At 39.4% G+C, this 21,231-nt stretch overlaps 3 protein-coding genes across 5 annotated transcripts; 2 read left to right on the top strand and 1 right to left on the bottom strand.

Annotated features, from left to right (window-relative positions):
- The first annotated feature begins 806 nt into the window (after positions 1 to 806).
- On the top strand, positions 807 to 5,732 carry LOC107225360 (glycylpeptide N-tetradecanoyltransferase 1). The gene is made up of 8 exons (XM_015665797.2): positions 807 to 930; positions 2,245 to 2,486; positions 2,614 to 2,824; positions 2,899 to 3,015; positions 3,111 to 3,281; positions 3,357 to 3,537; positions 3,689 to 3,952; positions 4,146 to 5,732. Exons 1-8 carry the CDS (start codon positions 854 to 856, stop codon positions 4,302 to 4,304), a joined length of 1,422 nt encoding a protein of 473 aa, XP_015521283.1. The 5' UTR covers positions 807 to 853; the 3' UTR covers positions 4,305 to 5,732.
- LOC107225351 lies at positions 5,346 to 14,766 on the bottom strand. Its single transcript, XM_046742765.1, has 11 exons — positions 14,642 to 14,766; positions 12,549 to 12,612; positions 12,335 to 12,437; positions 12,095 to 12,193; positions 11,779 to 11,953; positions 11,443 to 11,629; positions 11,249 to 11,337; positions 10,283 to 10,536; positions 9,775 to 9,930; positions 7,743 to 7,935; positions 5,346 to 7,645 (listed from the first exon to the last, which is right to left on the bottom strand). Exons 1-11 carry the CDS (start codon positions 14,673 to 14,675, stop codon positions 6,342 to 6,344), a joined length of 2,658 nt encoding a protein of 885 aa, XP_046598721.1. The 5' UTR covers positions 14,676 to 14,766; the 3' UTR covers positions 5,346 to 6,341.
- Positions 14,767 to 15,240: 474 nt separating this feature from the next.
- Positions 15,241 to 20,083, top strand: LOC107225358 (OTU domain-containing protein 7B). Of its 3 annotated transcripts, none has more exons than XM_046742766.1 (10): positions 15,241 to 15,338; positions 15,967 to 16,209; positions 16,344 to 16,614; positions 16,803 to 16,953; positions 17,137 to 17,505; positions 17,588 to 17,658; positions 17,776 to 18,021; positions 18,156 to 18,317; positions 18,400 to 18,475; positions 18,728 to 20,083. In XM_046742766.1, the coding sequence occupies exons 2-10, from the start codon at positions 15,981 to 15,983 to the stop codon at positions 18,833 to 18,835; spliced, it is 1,683 nt and encodes a 560-aa protein (XP_046598722.1). In that variant the 5' UTR covers positions 15,241 to 15,338; positions 15,967 to 15,980; the 3' UTR covers positions 18,836 to 20,083. The 3 variants fall into 3 exon arrangements, with proteins under 3 accessions (XP_046598722.1, XP_015521279.1, XP_015521280.1); XM_015665793.2 differs by lacking the exon at positions 15,241 to 15,338 and adding an exon at positions 15,346 to 15,719; XM_015665794.2 differs by lacking the exon at positions 15,241 to 15,338 and adding an exon at positions 15,346 to 15,695.
- Positions 20,084 to 21,231: the final 1,148 nt, after the last annotated feature.

Below are 21,231 nucleotides of genomic sequence, written 5' to 3' on the forward strand. Positions count from 1 at the left end.
GAGTTGTCCCAAGTGTGTTAAATGACGAAAACGGGTAACAAATTATGAATAATTTGTTTTTGCACCTTCGTTTGCTTGCTTTCGTTTTGATGTGAGAAACACGGGGTTTTCAATGTGTACATTTTAAAGCAATAATACTTTTCTTCGTTGTATTTTTTCCTGGAAACCACGAAACATTCGACCTAGACACAAGGCACCTCGAAAACGATGAAAACTTCGACTCACGCTTCGTAAATCCCCAAAAAAACACTTGACTCGGACTCAGAAGACTACGGTAAAGTCGAAATAAGGCAAAATGTCGCGAAATTATCAAAAATCTGCATATCTTGCTGACCCGTCATTCAAGTATCGTAAATATGTACGTATATCAATCGAAAGCGACAAGAATCACCTTTCCGATTATCTTATTGCAAAATATCCCAATGCAGCCAAGAAAATGAGAAAAACATAATTATAAGATGGAAAATAGTTACTTACCAGGTCCAATTTTAGTTTCTCAATCACTGCGAAGCCGCATATGATGCAACGTTCTAATCAACAACATTCATTTGTTTCAAACACTGAACTACAACTTCAATCGCAGAGTATTCTACTCCGTGACTTCAATCTATGGCACCGCTCGTTCCGACATCTAGCGGCGACAACTAGTACTCACGACAACGCGGACCCTGCGTCATGCGTCACGGTAAGCGAATCGCACTCTCGAAAGCAGCGCCGTAGAGTAAGGCAAAGATAAAATTCTAGCGATGCGACGGTGGGTGGAAGGTCGGAGAAATTGCCGAGCGGTGGCGCTAGAGTCGGGAGATTAATTCCTCAGTCTTGCGCAGTGGTCGATTCTGTGATCTATGTTAAAATGGAGGATAAAAGTCAGGTTGTAGAACCGAAGGGTAAAAAAGAGGATGTTCTCGACAAGGATGCCAAGTCTAAGAGGTAAGTGACGCTCGTTCGGGAGTCGAATAAACCCCCGAACTCAATCTCATTTAACGCTTAATCGTCAGCCCGCTTTCACTGTCACATATTGACGCTGCAAGGCCAGACCGGCCCCTTCCTGCACGCCTGCATGCCTCGCAGCCACATGACGGACACATTTGATTCTTCCTTGTTTCTCGTGGCCACCAACGACGCCCTGATCGACGATGACACTCCGCTGACAATTTGCTCCCCAGTCGCCTCTTTGTAAATGCCGAATTATACCTGAACGGACTTCGTTTAACCCTCGGTTTGTCGGCAGACCGCCCATCCTCGTTTTGACAGCGGCAAATATGGGCCGCTAGCGATTCTATCCGTGCTTAATTCCTATTTGCTATCATTTATCCTTCACCCCGTGTTCGCTTCGGCATTCGGCGTTATCAGTTATTCAACGTCACCGGGAAACGATTGATTTTCAACGCCCATCGCTGCTCCGCCGCTTATGATTATAGTCGCTTTCCACACTGCTTGTAAAGATTACCTGCATCGTAGTTTTCCGAGGACCCAGGTTTACATTCATCTTTTCGTGTCCTGTGTTTTGTCACGTAATTCCAATTCTTGCATTCAACTTCTCAATGTCACCAACTTACGTTCGTTCCGAGAGAGTGCTGCTGTAGACGCGTTAACGTGAACGAATTAAAATAATCGCGACAAAAGCTATCGTAATCGTAGGAAAACTTGAACGTAAGAGATTTAAATTCATTGGAATCCGCTGCAGATTTTTCGACTTCGTCACTGACTTCCGCTTTTCTTCTATTATCGCATGAGTAGCTCGCCGACGCCTAATCGCGGTCTTGAATAGTAATTCCGCGACCCTTCTGAATTCCGTGGGCTTATATACGGCCCTATTCTTCCGTACTTACCATCCCATAGCGAATTTCATTTGGCGAAAACGGCGACGGTGCCCGAAAGATAGAGAGCCGGGAAACTCGATGTAATCAAATAATTTGCCACTCAATACAGCACCGTCTCATCTTGCGGCGCGGCGGCAAATAGGAATAAGGATAATTCTTCCATATCGCGGGTTATGTTACGGCAGTTGTACGTATGTATGTACATTGTCTATGCCTATCTGCAAATTGACCGTCAAATTTGGGACCGTATCGCACGATATTACGTATCGTAGCAGCACTCTGGCATTTATTCTGTCGTAGATACCTTGCAATGAATCGTAGTGTGTGATGCATAACAACATAGAAAGCGAGGGGATCGCTAGCGGTGGCGGGACTAACGTAATGATAATTTGGTTTGCACAAAAAACAATGATGAAACTAGCTCGAAAAGACGAAATCGTAGAAAGAAGAACATGCAAGCTGCAAACGCGCCGGAAAAGGTGGGACAGAACAACACCGGGGAAACGGAAGAATCAGAAATGCCGGGGGGTTGCAACATCTCGATAAAGGACATTCAGATGGCCATGGAGGTCTTTAATATGCAGCAGAAACCGGCCAAAACCCAGGAGGAGGCTCTTCAGAAGCCCTATCAGTTCTGGAGCACTCAACCCGTCCCGAAAATGGGTATGTGATAACAAATTTCTTCACTTCTACTTTTTCGTAGACGAAAACACGTATTCGTAAGGAAAATGTGACAAATTGTTGGTAAAAATCAGCGGTGATTTGTATATTGTACGTTTCTTATTTTCAGACGAGAAGATCGTATGCAACGAGCCAATCGAGGCCGACAAGGCCGACATCAGAGCGAAACCCTACTCGTTACCCGCTGGTTTTCAGTGGGACACACTGGCCCTTGACGATCCCTTGGTTTTGGCCGAATTGTACTCCCTACTATCGGAAAACTACGTCGAGGATGACGACGCTATGTTTAGGTTCGATTACCCGCCGAATTTCATTAAATGGTTAGTATTATTTCGACGCTGAGTGCAGACGGTCTTCTGTGACTTCGTTTTAATTGAATATTTCCCATTTTCAGGGCGCTCCAGCCGCCCGGGTGGCGGAAAGAGTGGCACTGTGGTGTTCGTGTTAGTAAAAGCGGACGCCTCGTCGGTTTCATATCGGCAATCCCGGCCACTCTTCGCGTCTACAATCAGTAAGATCATTCGGTACTACAAATGTAAACACGTAGCGCTGGTTACGGTTGTTTTAAGCATCGGCAATTAATATTTGTCTCTGCTTTCATGTCAGCTCCCAACGAATGGTGGAAATCAACTTCTTGTGTGTTCACAAGAAGCTCAGGTCGAAGCGAGTAGCTCCTGTACTAATTCGCGAAATTACACGGAGGGTCAACCTCCAAGGTATATTCCAAGCCGTGTATACAGCCGGCGTGGTTTTACCTAAACCAGTCAGTACTTGCAGGTAATAGACGAGCTAGAGAGAGAATTGACAGTTTTTTCTTACATTTAGTGATTCTGGCTAATGATTGAATTGCAGGTACTGGCACCGTTCTCTTAACCCAAAGAAATTGATAGAAGTGAAGTTTTCGCACTTATCGCGCAACATGACAATGCAACGTACCCTGAAACTGTACAAATTGCCCGAGACTACCAAGGTCACGGGGTTCAGAAAAATGCTATACACTGACGTTACACAGGCCCATGAGCTTCTCGGACGTGTAGGTAGAATTCTGGACGTGGATTCAATTTTCAAGTCCACAGAATCGAATCTCACTATAGTAATCTGATATTACAGTTTGCTTCACTTTTTTGATATCAGTTCTGGCTAGATGAAAAAAATCTGACAGTACGTGTTATTGATCGTTGCAGTACCTCGAGAAATTTGATTTGGCGCCGGTATTCTCACTTGAAGAATTCCAACATTGGTTTCTACCGCAAAACGGTATCGTCGACAGTTTCGTTGTCGAAAATGACGGAAAAGTTACGGACATGGTCAGCTACTACACGCTACCCAGCACAGTGATGCACCATCAAACACACAAAATTCTGAAAGCCGCTTACAGCTTTTACAACGTATCCAGCGCCACTCCGTGGCTCGAATTGATAACCGATGCCCTGATCTCCGCACGCAATGTAAGGTTCTTTATACCGTTTAACTCCGTTCAAATAAAGATCATTACGACCATATCTTTAATCGTTTAAATGAAGAACTTCAAAAAGATGTTTCTCGTGAGGATCAGATTCATTCGCTATAAGCATTTGAAAGAAGTCTTAGTTAACACACCTGAGAAATAAAGACAAGTAAATTTTACGTATTCTTTTACAGCTTGGCTTCGACGTATTCAATGCTTTGGACCTGATGGACAACAAAGAGTTCTTGGAGCCTCTGAAATTCGGTATTGGTGATGGAAATTTACAATACTATTTGTATAATTGGCGCTGTCCAAGTATGCCGCCAGGCAAAATTGGATTGGTACTGCAGTAGAAAGAGAAGAGAGTCAAATTTTGGAGGCCTATAAAATACTTTGTTACCGAAGTAAAGTGTAGCACCAGATTCGTCGTCGGTCGGTCAACAATCAGCAGGTGGTCGGCGTATGCCTGTAGAAACATTGAGAGTGCCGTTTATAGATAAAACCGTACGGTGGAATTTTTCCATTTTTTTTTTTTTGGACCTTTCTCTTCTTTCCTTACGTAATTTGTTCATACCCGATAATAGCTTTGCCAGGCTTAGCTTTTGAATGAACAATTTTTTACCAACAGTTTAAAATAATTTTTTGAAGCGTAATTTATAAAAATATTAAAGAAAAATATCATTTTCTTGCGATAATAAATAAATATATATATATATATATATGTATATAATTATATACATATATATACATATGTGTGTGTGTGTGTCTAGAAAGCGATCCCGATTCGTATATACTATTTACGTGTCTACATATGACATATATGTATGATCATCGTCACGATGAAATAAAAATCTAGTTTTCTAATTTTCAACGAACCATAATAAATTAGTATATGTATACAATACGTGCAGTAACAATCGTGGAGATGGCATTCGATCACCTTATGACGCGTAAGGTTTGGCCGCTTGTAATATATACTTGAGTATTAGACAATGTAGATAATTATCTTGATTGATAAGAAAAATTAATAATGAGATGAATAATTCCTAATGTTTCCAAACGTCATTGTACAATCGTTTCAACTCAGTCATTTAATACGTCCGGAATCTAAATGATGCAACAATGTAACAATTCATCGTTCCTAGGAATGTGGGCGTATTATAATTTTTAAAAAATATATTGAAAAATCAAAATAAATAGAACGTTTTAAACAAAAAATCACCGTAATTTATTTGCAGGTTTGAAATTGGAAATCTCCAAATTAAAATTAAAAGATTTCAAACATTCTAGTTATTTACTAATCAATTTAAATTTTTATTCCATACGTCTCAAATACAGTACGTATACAATACATATTACCGTATTGTTCTGGATATAATTTGAGATTTTTTGTCGTTAACAGCTAAAAACTGTCCACGTCTTATACGCAGACCCATCTTATGCGCGGGTCAGTAAGAAAAATACTCTGATCAATACGGTAATAATAGTTATCATTATGTGCAAGTAGAATTATGCAATTTCGTCGAGAATACCATCATAGAAAATGTGTAATTATTAGTCTAAATTCATTCGTGCATACATCATATACGTATTTTCATTTTTATCAATATATAATTTAAAATTTGACTTAGGATATACGTGTGCACGAGTGGTTGGCGGCAGCGAACGTACGTTTCCCGCAGAGCATTATAGATAACGTGTTACAACATCTTATTATTTATATTGACAAAATTGATCAGCTAAACTTTAACGAAATTACGAATAAATGAAAAACTACTAAAAATGTGCTACTCGATACCAATCCAAATCCGGAAGATTGTCGTAGCTGATGACTCGGCAGTTTTCTATCAGTTCCAAATCTGACTCGGATATCGAAGTGACCTCCTTAAATTTAGCACCATCTCTATCGACATCGCCGAGTTCCAAAAGCCGATGACCAACATCATCGCTCAAGGCGTTCGCCTGCGTCTCGCTGGGACTCTCTATCATATTAATTTCGATCTGGTCATCTCTGCCACCGGTTCTGCGAATCGCCTGCAGCTAAGTTTCAGGGACGGAAAATATTGGCTTGAGAAACAATTTTTTTTTCTTTTAGCCTTCTTTAACTAATTGTGAGACTTTTTACTTGAACAAAGTCCGTGGACTTGTTATTCGTACTCTGCGGGGAATCTTCGATCACGATCGTTTCCGGCACGAACCTTTGGTCCGTTTCGGTACTCGATCTCACCTTTAACCATCAATTTTCATTTTTATTCATGCCTATGTGTTTGTGTGTATATATGTATTTATGCGATTGCGTTACGCAGTATCGCTAATTCATTGGTATATTTTAATTAATGTATACGTAGGTATTTGCTAAGTCTTGTCAGGTACTAACGCGTCGCCAAGTGTTAACAAGATTTTCTCAACCACGTGTTGATTCTTAGCAAAGAAAGGTAAGTCTCGTTGTCTGATTCGGCATTAGAATCGACTCTCGTTTCAGGATTTGGCAAATTTTCCTGAATCTCACTCTCCTGCCCGTGGCATTTGCTCACCTCAAAACCGCTTGTTGTCATCGTATGGTTTAACGAAGGTTCGTTTTTCCGCCCAAGTATCTTCACTTCCTTTTTCTGTAATCGTTGATCGGGAGCCAAAACAGAGGTATACTGCGAACCCGGATACTGATCATAGCTGTAGCTGCCGAGCATGTTGAAATCCTTGTAAGCATCCCCGTGTCCAAGAACCTTGACCGCCTCATTAGTCCCGGATTTACCGAACTGGACAATCTTCTCCTGACCGAGCGCAGTCGTCTTGCCGTGATTCTTTGGGCCCAGTATCTTCACTTCCGGTTTAATAATCGCCGCCGTATTGAGAAGCAAATCATTACCGTTCTCAAAGTCGGGGAACCGCGGTGCTTTCGAGGCGACATCCATGAGCTGGCTTTTAGGGATCGCATGATCGTTGGACGAGAGAATGGCGGCGATGCTGTGGTCGCTTGTGGAGTTGTTCGACTGTTTAAAGCTCGTGAAGCTGTTGCTGAGGATCGACGTGCTTCTCTGAATCAATGGGTTCATTGAATCCGTCTGTAGATCTCGGCCAACCGTCTTGTTCATTGCAGTCTGCAGGGCGTCGTCCTGCAGAGCCAGAATCGGCTGAACCGAGAGGCCGTTAATGGGACTACAGAAATCTTTATTGTAGTCGTAAATTTTCTCCTGATCGAACACCGTCGACGTTATGATCGTTCCGTTCGTTGGTCGGACCGGCTCCAGCTGATGCAGACTCTTACCGCCCACGATATCGATGTCCTTTTCATCGAGGATCTCGATCCCCTCCATCGGGACGCTTTTTAGAGGACGTCCCGACCCGCCTCCGGCGTTTAGCACGGTTATCTGGCCGCTCGTATCCTCGACCTCCATGCCCTGGTTGTTCGCGCTGCAGCCGCGCATGTTCACGACCGATAACGCCTCGGCCTCTTCGCCGTCGAGTATCGTCACGTCGTGGGAATTCTGAGCCATCAGATCACGCGCCTCGCTGTTCGTCATCACCTCGTAACGTCCGTCTTCCGTCGCTCGCACAAATTGAATTCCACCCTGAGCTGCCAATTCCAGCAAATCGTTGCAATCTTCTTGCGAATTTTTATCCACGCCCTCGCTTCGCTGCACCTCACGCTGGTCTATGCATGAGAATTCGGACTCGATTGGCTCGATCAGACTCTCTGCAGTTGGCCAGGAAACAAAGATATATTGTATGATCAAAAGAAGTAAAGCAATTATGTTCTACGCGTCTGGATTCGCGTAATTCTTCGCATGTACCTTGCTCCTGACCGGGGCCCGGTGGCTCGACGATGAAGCTGGAGCTGCCGTCGGGCCCGATGTGTTGGGTAACGGTGGCGACGACAGGTACTTTGATTTGCACGGCTTTGATACCGTCGAGTTCAGCTAAAGTGGGGCTGAGGGTCATTTTTCCAGCCATACGCAAGTCCTCAGCAGTAGCCGGTGTCAGCATCTGTGCGTGGATTTTCTTGTTTCAATTTTCATTGTTTGGTTTGGTTTTTGCAACTTACGTTTTTCTATTTCTAATATCTATTTTCTACGGTGATACGTGTTATTGGCAATTTGATGAACAAATTACGATCTAAGTTTCTAACTCTCTACTGCTAAGCATGGATCAGTATGATGTATGCATGTAGAAATGAAGTACCGGCAGTGTGTGAGTAATCTCCGACGCCGAAATAAAAGAGAATTAACGAATCTGCACAGCTACTGTATTTTTCAAATTGAAAATACGATACTCAACAGAACTCATTCTATTCCAAGGAACAGAATCAAAGAAATGTTGCATTCCAAGATTTTTGGGTGAGCATTGATCAGGGTGTTCGTTTCGAGACAGTCAAATTAAAATGTAACGATTTAAAATAAAATCCATGTATTTTCCGAAAAAACAGATGAAATGATTATAAAAATAAAATTTTAAAAATTTAAACACTTTAAATGTCGCCGTTTCACGACTTTTTGCTATTAAAACCTGAATTGTACGATTCCGTGGAAATCCTTGAAAGTGATGGAGATCAAGTCCGTTTCCTGAGAACAGTTCCAATGGGTATGAATGATGTAAGTTTTTATAGCGTCAAGGTCATCGTGAAAGGATGAGAGCATAAAATGAGTGTGGCATGCCAAATTTTCGAGTTCTAAACCTCACCAGTTGTAACTCGGTTGAAACTTTTTCAAATGATGGTAGCACTTATAAAACACATCCAGCTTTTGTCTCTCCTTTTCACGAAAAAGTTTTGGAGTGACGAATATTCGAACCTTTTCATAGGTATATCATCCACTTTTACGATCCTCATAAAATTTTCAGAAATTGCATTTTTTCCGATCATTCGATATCACTACTATTACGGAATAATTGGAAATTTTCAACGACTCAAAAATTCCGCAATAATTCTTGAATATTCAATTTATGTTAACTACCATGCCAGCCCATGAAAGAATTATTTGTTTCTTATTTTTCGGAGCATTTGAAATGTTTTAAATGTTTTAAATGTTCAAAATGCTATCAAAATAGAAGAAAAATTATCCCATAGTGAGATTGATCTTATAAGCTGATCGTATTAAAAATGACGATTTAAGAGAATTGTTTGAGAAATTCATAAAAAGACGATTTACGAGAAGTTTTGCAGAATCATTATTCCGAGACATTTGCAAAAAATAAAGTGGAAAAAACTGGAGGTGATTTGAGCTGCTCCTAACACCTAAAGAAGTTTGAACCAAATTAAAAACGGTGGGGCTTAAGGGTGGGGGTCAAAACTTGGAAGGGTCAACATTGCGAATGGCCGATGTATCGAAATTTCAAACATGCGAAAATAAAATAACGAAAGTTGAACTGTTCGAAATCTTGATTTTTGAAAGTGTCACTGATTAGTAGGTATTCTCAGCCATTCGAAATATTGATCCGTCCAAGTTTTGACCTCGAGACAGATTTAAAAGTCGGCGAATTGGGATGTAAGCCTCATAGGTACGGGTGCGTGTTTAAGGACTTCTTGCAAGGCAAAAACTCAAGAAACATTCCAGGTAAGCTTAAAAGACGTCTATCAATAAAAATGCTGTTGAAACTATGTATTAAGCGTTTAGTTGACAATTGGGCATTTTAGTTGTAAGCGATACTAAGAACTATGCTACAGTTAAATACTTGAAGTATATAGAATCAAACCAAAAAGTTGTTTTTTGACATAGACTACGAGCATCTACGAAATAAGTAGATTGATGATACCTTGCAAATACTGGTTATAAAGAGCACCACAACACTTGAAACGTGTAGAGAAAGAGGCAACGTTTATTTAATTACTTGTTTGCAATTAGCGGCACTCCCGACTTTAACGAGGACCGGAATTCCTTTGGCTGGTTTGAAGAGGGCAAACGGCGTTTGCCCTTCTGAGATAGCGTTCTCCATCGCCTTCGTATCAATTTTATCTACAATCAGGCTGCCCGAGTGTAATCCATCCTTTTTCGAATAAAGAAACAGACAAATATAAGGATTTGGCTACGTGCTAGTTATGCTCGCCGTCGGCGTACGAGCTACGAAAGCCAAGAGCTATCGAAAATATAAGCATTATTTTGCACAAATATACCAACGGGCTTTAAATTCTCTTTATCGTCTACTGCGTCGATGATCTGCACCTGACGTTCCCCGTTCGGCATGGGTACAAGGCTTACGGTTTTGCTAGAAGAAAAACAGCAGTTTGGAAATCGGTCCGCGGTAGAGATAACTACCTTGCGGAGAGTCAAATTCTCAGAAGGTTTTGAGGTATAAAAGAGATGTCGTACTTTTTCTGACCATCTTCAGAACCGGCGGCGTCCTGTAGGACAGCGGGAGCGTTCTGCTGGCGATATTTTATCCCGTGCTTGTACTCCTCGTGGGATCTTAGTGAAAATCGACGGGGGAATTGTTTGCCGCATATGCCGCATACGTACGGCATTTTTTCCGCGTGGGCGTGAGCCTTTACTTTGTGGCACATCAGGTTCGACATCTGATTGAAACCCTTGCCGCAAATCTCGCATTTGTACGGTCGCTCGTTTGTGTGCGTGAAAACGTGGTTTCGCAAGTTTCCTAAGACGGGACGAAGCATTCCGAATTCTATTATTGATTCTTATAATCGCGGGTTAAGACGCAAAATAATTAACTGTCGGTACCTAATATACATAATACATACATAAAGTACGTGTATATCATTTCTCTTATTTTTCATTATTCATCTCAATCAAAGCTTCAGTTTTCTTTATTGCAAAATTGATTCGCATGTTTTTTTTCTTTGCCACTCTCTATAGTTCTTTTGCCTGAGCATTGCAGATAATGTTTCAGTAGCTCAATTAAATTTTAGCTGCGTCAACTTGTTTCAATTAAATTCTTAAATTTTTTTGAGTTATGAAAAGCGATCAGTTATTTTGCATTATTGATTACTGTTCGGCAAATGGTTCACCATTTTCTCTACTCGAAAGTGTCTGAAACTTTGGCTCATCAAATAAAAAATACATCCCTTTCGTTTTACACATTTCTGAGAAACCTAATCACCTCTACCGTTTCTGTTATTTTATTCGTATATTCAAATTTACTGCGGAAGTGACCATAATTTTTTTTCACGTTCATATAAAAATTCAAAAAAAATACGAACATAGTCACCAATCTGCATCTAGGCGTCCGATGATAAACAACTGTAGCCGGGGTTCTCATGTTACATAATATTTTAACGTGAAATTCGTAATATTCATGGATAGATCGGATAATAGGATGGATAAATGGTACAGGTAGATAGGATTATTACCTTTTTGGTGAAAACCCTTTCCACACAAATGACATTTATGGGGTTTATGTTCGGAGTGAGTCTTGCGGTGGGAAATCAAGGTGGATACTCTAAAACGTTGAAGAAATAAAAGGATTAGAAAGGAACGAATTTCCGTTACGTAGAATTGTCGATAAATCGTTAGCGTTCAACGCGTATATTTAAATGACCACCACCTGTTGAACGTCTTTTTGCAAAACTCGCAAACGTAGGGACGGGCATCGCTGTGAATCGCACGGTGTTGACTCAGGGTGGATAATTGCCTAAACGCTTTGCCGCAAGCTTCGCACTTAAAATTTCGCTCGTCCGTGTGAGTCGGCAAGTGTCGCATCAAGGTGTACTGGTGCCGAAATTCTTTGGAGCCTATTTTTCGATTAAGTTTGATTGTTTTGTCTGAACTTATTTTTTACGCATAATACGTATGTTGGTGTAACAAATAGATATTCACCTATCGATTTGCTCCAATATTCAATGTGCGCATAAACGATATCGATTGATTTTGGTATACTTACAGATTCCACATTCCCAGATTTTTAGGGTTTTCCCGTCTCTCTTGAGATACTTGACAAAATGTAATCTCGATCGAGGGTCGTCCTTGTCGACGAGCCGCGGAGCGGATGGGACCTCGTTCATCGGGTGAGAATACATCACGACGTTATTATCATCAGTAGCGTTTTGCTCCAAAATCTTGATGATAAGATAGCAGGGTTAGAAACCTTTTGAAATGCTTTTAAACTATTATTTTCGATACAGGTTTATTAATTATTCTAATTTAGTATAAGATTTTCTAATGATATAACGCTTGATCGTTGATAGCTTATGTTGTACCTTGTATTTTATCGTGTCTTTTGCCAGCAGTTTCGTTATCGATCCGTCAACGTTTATCACCTCGGATCCGATCGCTGCATCGAGGTCCAAACAATCTCCCTAAAAATGTCAATAAATTTTGATTTTTGTCTTCAATTTTTCTAATTTCTTTACATTTTGTAGTTTAAACTGAATTTTGGTTATTATTTGTGATATACCATATCAAAAATGTGATCAACATTGTAAATCTGGTCCCCTTACTTGCATGAGTTGATTGCTGGATCCTGGTTCGCCTGACATCATCGAAATATCACTACGCCCATCAGGGCCGACGGTTTCCTCCTTAACGTACACTTCGTAAACGCTGAAAATATATGAAATATCTTTTTTCATAACAAAAATAGTAAATAAACGCCGCGAAATCTACCAGCTCAACTCGTTGTTGAGCAACAGATATGATAAACGGAATAATCACCTGATAACTTCATCTTGAACCTGACGCGGAAACTGTTGTTGAGGATCGTCGTACGGAGCGTCCCCTGCAACAGACAGAACGAAAATGTATCATCAAGAATTATATTTTCAACAAATTATTGCGTCGAATTTTTCATTAACTTAATAATAAATTGCGGACTCTTGGATTTACAGAATCAATAATCCTCGATAATTTCGTTCGCTATCTAAAAAATAAAAAGGAAAGTCAGTTAATACTTCTGCTGCTTATAAACCAGTTTTTTTTTTTTATATATATCATTCGCAATTATTTTGTTCTATTATTCATTTCCAATTACGATAAAACCATCACTCTATGAAGTTCCGCACGATGTTTGTGTACTTTATCGTTGACTGAAGACTGTTAAAAACGGTTACTCTAATGGGGTTCTGTGGGTCTTGTGGGATTGCGTGTTAAACAGCTCCCGCCGCTAAAAAAGCTGCCGAATCGCTAACACGGCTTTTTATGGCCGCAAGTCCATCCAGGCCCACTTACAATTAGCCACCAACTGCTGGTCACAAAAATTTGCCCAGGAGTAACCGTTTGTAAATTTACGTCAACGTCATGTGCGAAAATTTGGTAAAACGTTTACAAAAATTGAAATATCAGTGTTAAATATGAGAAAAGTATTGTTTTAGACCGAAAAAATGACTTAAGAGTGACTAAGGACAATTAATTATTTGCACAGCAAATAAACGAAAAATGCTACCTCAATGTTATTCATTTAATCAGAAGTAGACCTCTTTTCAATTATGTCGCTATATACGGGTTTTCCTCGGTTTTTACGTATTTGTCCACAATACAAAAATGTACCACTGCATAGCATATGGTATTTGGCAATTTAATATGAATGTATTATCCTTTCGGGCGAAACATTTCGATAGAGAATTAATGAAAAATGTGATCACAATTGATTTGCCGAAGTTAATCTGATGCTGATTTTCTTGCTAAAAATACTGCAATGCCGGTCTACTCAACAAACAAAATTTTGTCTAGTGGATACATTATGGGAAAAAAATTGAGCAACCAAGTTTTTTATGGATGTAACTCAATTGCGAAGGAAAAAGTGACTCGAGTGACCATTTCGTGCAAAAAGTCACAAAAAGTGACTTAGAGTTAAAATAAGGAAATAACAGTGAAAAAGTGACCAACTGCCAGCCCTGAAATATTCAATGTTTGGTTGCACACAGCAAACGTGGCATTTTCAAAAAAACCAATTATGGTTTATAAAGATAAATTGCTTCCAGATGTTCGTAGAGTTCTAGTCCAATTTAGATGATCCGTACTTTTTACGGTAAAACTGTAATTGAGAATAAAAAAATCTACGACACATGTCCGAGACAGTTTGTTTCAAATGGGTTACAAAACTGCTTAATAAATCACAAAGCATCTTCCAAACAAGTATAAGTTACTGCGATAATCCATTAAATTTAAAAATATCCAAGAGGTGTTAAGAAAATGGACCCAGTTACGAATGAAAGTCCATCCGAACCAAGTTATCAATTTATACATCGGGACATTCTCCTATCATATTTCCGTGCATGTAAGCGTGCTTACGTCAAGTTGAAAAAAATGCTAAGCTGCTGTTACCGAACCTACTGAAGTTGATTCAGACACGAAGAGGTGTCGTGTCGTTTTAAAATCGACGAAAGACGGACCGGTTTTGGAGAAAAGAAACTAATGCGGTAGGCATTAGTGCATAGGTTGATCGTGACCTACGCCTTTGGCCATTGTTGCTCATGGCGGGGATACGAATCGGGAATGAACGCGACATTGAATAGTAAGGGCCTAGCTGTCGGTTCGTAGAAATACAGATCGCAAGGGCAGGATGAATGCACCGCGACGATCAAAATTCATTTTTTAAACAAAACTAATCAACCCAATCGTAAACAAGCCAGCAAGAGATACCCACTACTCCGATTTTCCTCGTTATAGTAAATAAACGAAAACCGCCATATTGGCAGTTCATTTCACAAAAATAAATGCAGCAATGGTAACTAGAAGAGCAGGTTCGCGATCCGGATTATCGAACGGTCGTAGAGATCAGGCAAATGGTACGAAAAATATCAACTCACATGTGTAGCTCTGTAGTAAATTATTGTGACTCATTTTATTGATATTGCAAATATCAGTTCGGTCTCACCAGGGTAGTCTGCGCGTCTTGCTACAAAACTGTGCCAACACAACCCTGAAGTTGGCCGTTCGTCATTGGCGCGATCCGCGCGATCTACGCCCCCGGTGGTCGATTTATTTAACACAGCGTGTGTTTGTCATAAAATAAGTCGCGAAGGGTTGTTGACCTACGACTTACGCCAAGGTTCATAACTAGATGACCAAACTCTGCAAATACTCCGATAAAGACCAATTACCCCGAAAAAACTAAATTATCGGCGCTTTCATCGGTACAGATATTACATAAGCTGCAATCAATCAATGATATCATGTATCACGGTTGCAATCGTGGAAATCAGATAAAGCCAATGAGTAATTTCCGTCATCAAATATCACAGCGTTTTGTATGATTTTAGTCCCTACGTTCAAGAGTTCATGGACGAGTTTGTTGACGAGGTAAATATGTAGTCTATAGGTAAAATACGAGACTTCGCTGGTTGTCAATCAGTTGTCAATCTTCGCCTAAGATCGGAGGCGGAGGCGAGGTTCGTTGATTTGTGTCGATAAGATAGGATGGGCGAAAACCATGCACGCATTTACCGGCCGAAGATACGAAGGTAGCCCGCAGACGGAGTGGAAGAATAGTCAATCTCAACGAACGTCAGTGAATTTCGATTCTATTATTTCTCCGTGTTTCCACTTTTGGACTTCCACTTTAACCTCCGAGGTTATGTCCGTACAGTGGTCCGTGGGCCATACATCAGTTGAATTTGTGCTACCGAGAACATCTGTGCTTTCTAATTAGTAATAATAATAACAATAATAATAAATATTGCGCGAATAGTAATATACGAATATGTGTACGGTGAATTGAACGTAACGTTGTTGAGAAAATATCGTGGATAAAAATATAACAAATAACGTGAAATATGAGCAAAGCTACGCAAAACCTGATAATAATAAAAATTTCTCATCATAATTCGCCTTTGACACATGAGCTGTTGCGCCACATATAGGGTACCTGTTTAATAATAAATCAAGGTTCGAACTATTCACCGACTGTGGATAAAAATTCGATGATATTTTGCAATACTTTTAGAAACTCAGTCTTGTTCCAATGTAACCAGCTATAGTTGGTCCATCACCAACTGTTATTATTATTGCACGCTTCACTGCTGTCATTATTATTGTTATTGTCATTTCGCAATTTACATATTATAATCGTATGCTAATTGATTCTTCGCATATCTACATACCACTGCATTATACTTTGACATTTTTACCTTAGTCTAACGCTGCGATATGAGTGGAGCGGTCTCTTTGTACGATGGGACCGAAAAGAAAGAGGCGACTTCTAAGAACAATACTTTGGAAAATGGCGGGGGTGTCACAAAAAAGTTATCGAGAGGCATTTCAAGAGCGACCGAAAATGCTGCGATAGTTTCTCACGCTCGCTCCCAACTCACCCCTCTGGGAGCTGTCGATACGCCAGAATTCACATTCTCCTTACCAGATCTTTCTGTATACCCAGGTCTGTTTGTCACTGATCAAAATCGACTAAACAGCATGATGATAGCAAACACATATATAATAATCAACTGCAGCGATCTTATTTTTTAAAGCTTGTACAAATGTCAGGAGAATTACTTTTGTTATGTCTGACAGATGATTTCCGTGAATTTCTGGAGAGAGATTTGATAGAAGGAGGCTGCCTAACATCTTTGGAGTCTGCGGGACGGTTGAATTGGTGGTGCGGAGTCAATGGAAAAAATGGAGGATCCAGAGTTCTCTGGCCGTTGGCTACATCGGGCGATGGAAACTGCCTTCTGCATGCAGCATCGCTCGGGATGTGGGGCTTTCATGACAGATTATTGACCCTTAGAGACGCGTTGCATACGACATTAGCTAAAGGAGAATGTCGACACGCCCTTTATAGGTATAAAAATATTATTTTCCGTCAGTTGTCATATTTAAAAATAACAAGGGCCAGGCGCTCATATTAGTTTGTAAAAAAACTCATTGACGTAGTAATAATATAATTTCATTAACAATGCACACGTAGCAATAGTAATTTTGCACATTAGGTAATGCCTTGTTTGATTGATCTACGTATCATTGTATAAGGCGATGGAAATGGAGGCAAATGGGACTGAATGCAGTCGCTGGCTTGGCTTATTCCGCAGCTGAATGGGCTAACGAATGGCAGAGCCTTGTGGACATGGCATCTGCACATCCTCGTAATCCAACCGCTAATTCGTACCAAAGTTTGGAAGAGGTAAACGCAATAATCACGTTCACAATACAGAAAGAAGTCCAATTATCTCTATATCATCGATAGCATCAGTGTGTTAACCGATTCTAGGGAAGACAGAAAATTCTACAATTATTGCTGACAATAAGAAAATTCGTCTAAAACTGAAATTGCCTGTGTATTTACTAAAAAATCACATATTTTTAGGTCCATGTATTAGCATTAGCGCACGTACTGTGTCGGCCAATAATAGTGATAGCTGAAACGATGCTGAGGGATGCAGAAGGGGTTGCCTTAGCACCTATTCCGTTTGGCGGAGTTTATTTACCATTTGAAGTTCCACCGTCTCGATGTCATCGAACCCCGTTACTATTGGCATACCATTCTGCTCATTTTTCACCTCTCGTTACCGTTGACGGATCCAGTAGTGAAAACGGTGGCGGGGAAGGGGTCAGCATTCCTCTAGTGGATCCAGATTCAGGGCAGCTCTTACCAGTTTTGTTTTCTGTAGACCCCGGTCCACACTGGGATTCCAGTAATGCTTCTGAAACTCTACCACCTTCACATCCCGAAGTGGTTAGTACTTGGAAATTTGAAATGTCTTAGTGTTTCATTGTACTACGGCAACTTGTTTGTATAAGCATATTTGGTTTTTAAGGAAGACGTGGTTTTACTTCGAGAATACTTGGACTGCGATTATCAGCTGTTGACTGCTGAGGAACTAGAAAGGTATTATGTCATTTATGTAGCCGTGATGCCTTAAAGATGTTCAGCAGCTACCATTTAAGTAACTACTTGATAGTGTTGTAGATTATGTTGAAACTCAATGCTTCCTCAAAATATTAGGGATTCTGAAACTGATAATCCATCATCGAACAAAAGCCGAGCAGCAAAGCAGTTACTTGGAGTTGCCAAACAGTTTGGGTCAATTGGTAAATCTGTAAGTCGGAGACTATGGTCAATGGCGAAAAGGCCAAAGAGTCCACCTTCTGCTTCAGGGGCTTCTGGTGCTCTTTGTGTTCAAATAAGAAGTAAACGGCATCAATACGCTGATCAAATGCTTCAAAATTATCTACAATGTGCGAGTGCAAGGTGTGTTATATCAGTGTAAATAATTACTGCTCAAATTACTTTACAGAGTTTGTTAGCAATTAATAGTTTTGCCTAATTAATACCTAAATTATTTGCTAGTGCGGCGTAATAGTAATTGTAGAATGTTAATGCAGGTATTTACGTGAACAGCGGGTTTCGGATACTGGAAGTGAAATGAATTACGGAGCTGGAAAGTCTAAGTTTTACGCTGCGAGCGACAGAGGTAGTCATGTCAGTGTCAGCAAGCTACTTCCAACGAACCCGAACAGCAAAGATCGCACTCTTTATCTATCTCGGTAACGGAACTAGATAGTACCGAATTATTAAAAAATATGCATTGCTGGCTAATTATTATTTAACTGATGACAATTCTTACAGATCGACGTTCTACAACAATCAACCATTTTCCGGGGATGTAAGATCTGAAAAATGGAATAACAGTATTGCGATTGAGGTTAGCTACTGTATTTATTATATATGTAATAAAGTTCGTCGCTGAGGCACATTGGAGACTATGTTTCTATATATATGGCATGTTTGAATTCACTTTTCTTGTATTTATTATACTAATTAATATTCGGTATAACTTTGGAGCGGATATCCTTGTATCTATTGTAAATATCCGTTGATTGAATAGGTGAATGCCATCAGGGTTCCCTTGTAATTCAAGACAAGTGGATTAATCGTAAACTGTTCTGTTTTTCAGGATGAACGGACTGTAAGACCGTGCCGTAACGGGGATTGTCAGTTTTTTGGCTCTGCTGAAAATCAGTACTACTGTTCAAAGTGCTCGGTGGAGCAACCTTACCGCTAACTTGCAGTGCTTACTCCGATGACAATAATTTATGTCTTGCTAATAAGTATATATCAGCGTATTACACAAAATCAAGGTACAGATGATAACACTAGTCTCCTAAATCGGAAATCCTAACCAATCGCAGCTATAACATTATACTTATACGTATATTTGTAACATACATAGGTATATAAGTACGTGAGGTCATTTTTCGTTCCATATTTTTCTCACTATATTTATTGTTAATATTTATATTTTTGGCAGCTCATCAATCGTACAGGATAGGCGTGTTATTCATAAAATGATCGAATTTAAAGTGGAAATTAAATAAGAAAATGACGAATTTTAATATTTGTCATGTCAAGTTCGAGAATTTCTTGAAACTCTACAGTTGATCCTTTTTAGTATTGTGTTTCTTTTCTGTATTGAAAGTATAAGTCTTCAACAACCTCCATTCATCTCGCGACATCCTGGTGACAATAAATTCATTCATTCATCAACTAGAAATTATAATCTCTAAACTCATAGATATTATAGTATTTAAGCCCACCTTGAGTATTGGATAGCCGTTAGTAATTTGATATTGCATATATCTACATTTATATAATTCGATGAAGATCGTGATTTTATTTTCGTAGTCTCAACTGTTTTAAGCTTAATTGATTTAAGTTTTTGCTAAGTGAAATCCATTTTCTCGTTCGAATTTCGCTTTATGCGCCCCGATATAACCTATAATCTGTAAAGAATATAAATATTATTGAATGACATTGTTATATGCGCATTATTTATGTGCCTTGCATAACGCTGCATAAAGCCACAGTTTTATTACCATAGCGCAAGCGTCAGTACAAATTTTGTGTTCTGTTTAATATTTTAAGCTTACTCATACTGCAAAACTTTGGCGCTGAGTAGAGATATGCTTTCTGTGGTACTGACATTTTTGTAGCTCTGAGCATTGAAAGTAAAACTTATTATGGAAATGAAAGACAAATCAATGTATAGAACAAGAAAAAAAAAAATTAATAGGATGTAATATAGAGCTGAAGTCAAACGTTCGATTGCATATCCTCGAATATTTTGCAAACGAATTGGATTAAAATCAAACCAAAATTGGAGTGATCTGCTCTTACTAAAAATTACAAGAAAGAAAATAATAATTTTGTATACGCATAAGTTTGTTTATGGAAAAAAAAAACTTATCTACACTAAACGTGTTCAACTTGATCAGTAGCCTAACTTGTAAATTTATTGAATTGAAGCTGAAGAGATGAATATCGATTCAAACACGGAATTAAAAACCTGCTCGGCTTACATGCACAAATGTTCTTTGAACTAGTCAAATATCGCAATTGAAGTGACTTTTACTCGAAAAAGTGTCATCCATATACTTACCTTCGCACGTGTAATTTGTACAGGTTTTTTTTTCCTCGAAGATACAAAAAATCGGTATCTATAAATAATTATAGACTGCAATAGGTTGTGCATTGCGAACCAAAATCAATATTTAAAAACAATCTTTCGTCATTACGGTGTATTACCGTGTATGAGACGTATTCTAAAGGCTAAGGACACGAAGATTCATATTTTCTTATCATTATCACACAGTTCGTGTGACGATTAATGTAGGTTTAGAAAACACATCCAGACGGAAGAAAATTATTGAGGAGAATAGCGATAGGTTCGATATACATCGTGTAATATATATTCTCTCATAATAAGCTCTCAAGCTTTAGTATTAACGTAATTTTAAGTGTGGTATCACTAATATAAATTCTAGGGTGGCCTTTATTTGGGGTTGAAAAAAATTTTCTCAGAGTGGCTCCAAATGTATTTTGTCAAAATCTCTTTAAAAGATCAGCTCTCTATTTCAATAAGAAGGGTTGGGACAAGAACTAACTATTGCTCATTTAAATAACATGTGTTTTGCTGATGTATTTACTTCAAATTTTTTGTCATCATGTTCTGGGTGTCAAAAGAATCTGGGACTTGGCATGTCTCTCGAATTACACCCTCTGTAAGCCTCTGGAAAAAACTGGAAGTCGCCTGCATGTTGCATTATTACGCTTTAAACAATCAGTTTTTTGGTATCTCCTGATTTTAACGTCTAGATCGTGATAATAAAAATAAATCATGGTATACGAAGAAAATGATTATTTACATCAAATATGATCGTTTCAAGCGTAATAATGAAATATGCAAGAGACTTTCGGTTTTTCCATAGGCTTACAGAGGGTATTATTCGAGAGATGTACCAAGTTCCAGATGCTTCTAGCACCCAGAAAGTGACAATAAAAAATCGAAGGTGGCAACATCATAAAAACGCATGTCATTTAAAAGGACTGAAGTTAGTCCCCAGAAGAACACCCTCCCATTGAGATGAAGATCTGACCATTTACACAGACTTAAAAAAATAT

This window comes from Neodiprion lecontei, chromosome 6 (genome assembly GCF_021901455.1).
Source record: "Neodiprion lecontei isolate iyNeoLeco1 chromosome 6, iyNeoLeco1.1, whole genome shotgun sequence".
NCBI classification, from domain to species: domain Eukaryota; kingdom Metazoa; phylum Arthropoda; class Insecta; order Hymenoptera; family Diprionidae; genus Neodiprion; species Neodiprion lecontei.

What these genes read in the sequence shown, in the direction of transcription:
- LOC107225360 (XM_015665797.2), top strand. Translation starts at nt 854, where the DNA reads ATGGAGGATAAAAGTCAGGTTGTAGAACCGAAGGGTAAAAAAGAGGAT. An exon ending in CCGCCGAATTTCATTAAATG is followed by an intron (nt 2,825 to 2,898) that starts GTTAGTATTATT and finishes TCCCATTTTCAG; the next exon opens with GGCGCTCCAGCCGCCCGGGT. An exon ending in ACTCTTCGCGTCTACAATCA is followed by an intron (nt 3,016 to 3,110) that starts GTAAGATCATTC and finishes CTTTCATGTCAG; the next exon opens with CTCCCAACGAATGGTGGAAA.
- LOC107225351 (XM_046742765.1), bottom strand. Translation starts at nt 14,675, where the DNA reads ATGAGTCACAATAATTTACTACAGAGCTACACAT. An exon ending in TTTACTACAGAGCTACACAT is followed by an intron (nt 12,613 to 14,641) that starts GTGAGTTGATAT and finishes TGTCTGTTGCAG; the next exon opens with GGGACGCTCCGTACGACGAT. An exon ending in GGGCCCCGGTCAGGAGCAAG is followed by an intron (nt 7,646 to 7,742) that starts GTACATGCGAAG and finishes GGCCAACTGCAG; the next exon opens with AGAGTCTGATCGAGCCAATC.
- LOC107225358 (XM_046742766.1), top strand. Translation starts at nt 15,981, where the DNA reads ATGAGTGGAGCGGTCTCTTTGTACGATGGGACCGAAAAGAAAGAGGCG. An exon ending in CGTACCAAAGTTTGGAAGAG is followed by an intron (nt 16,954 to 17,136) that starts GTAAACGCAATA and finishes ACATATTTTTAG; the next exon opens with GTCCATGTATTAGCATTAGC. An exon ending in ATAACAGTATTGCGATTGAG is followed by an intron (nt 18,476 to 18,727) that starts GTTAGCTACTGT and finishes TCTGTTTTTCAG; the next exon opens with GATGAACGGACTGTAAGACC.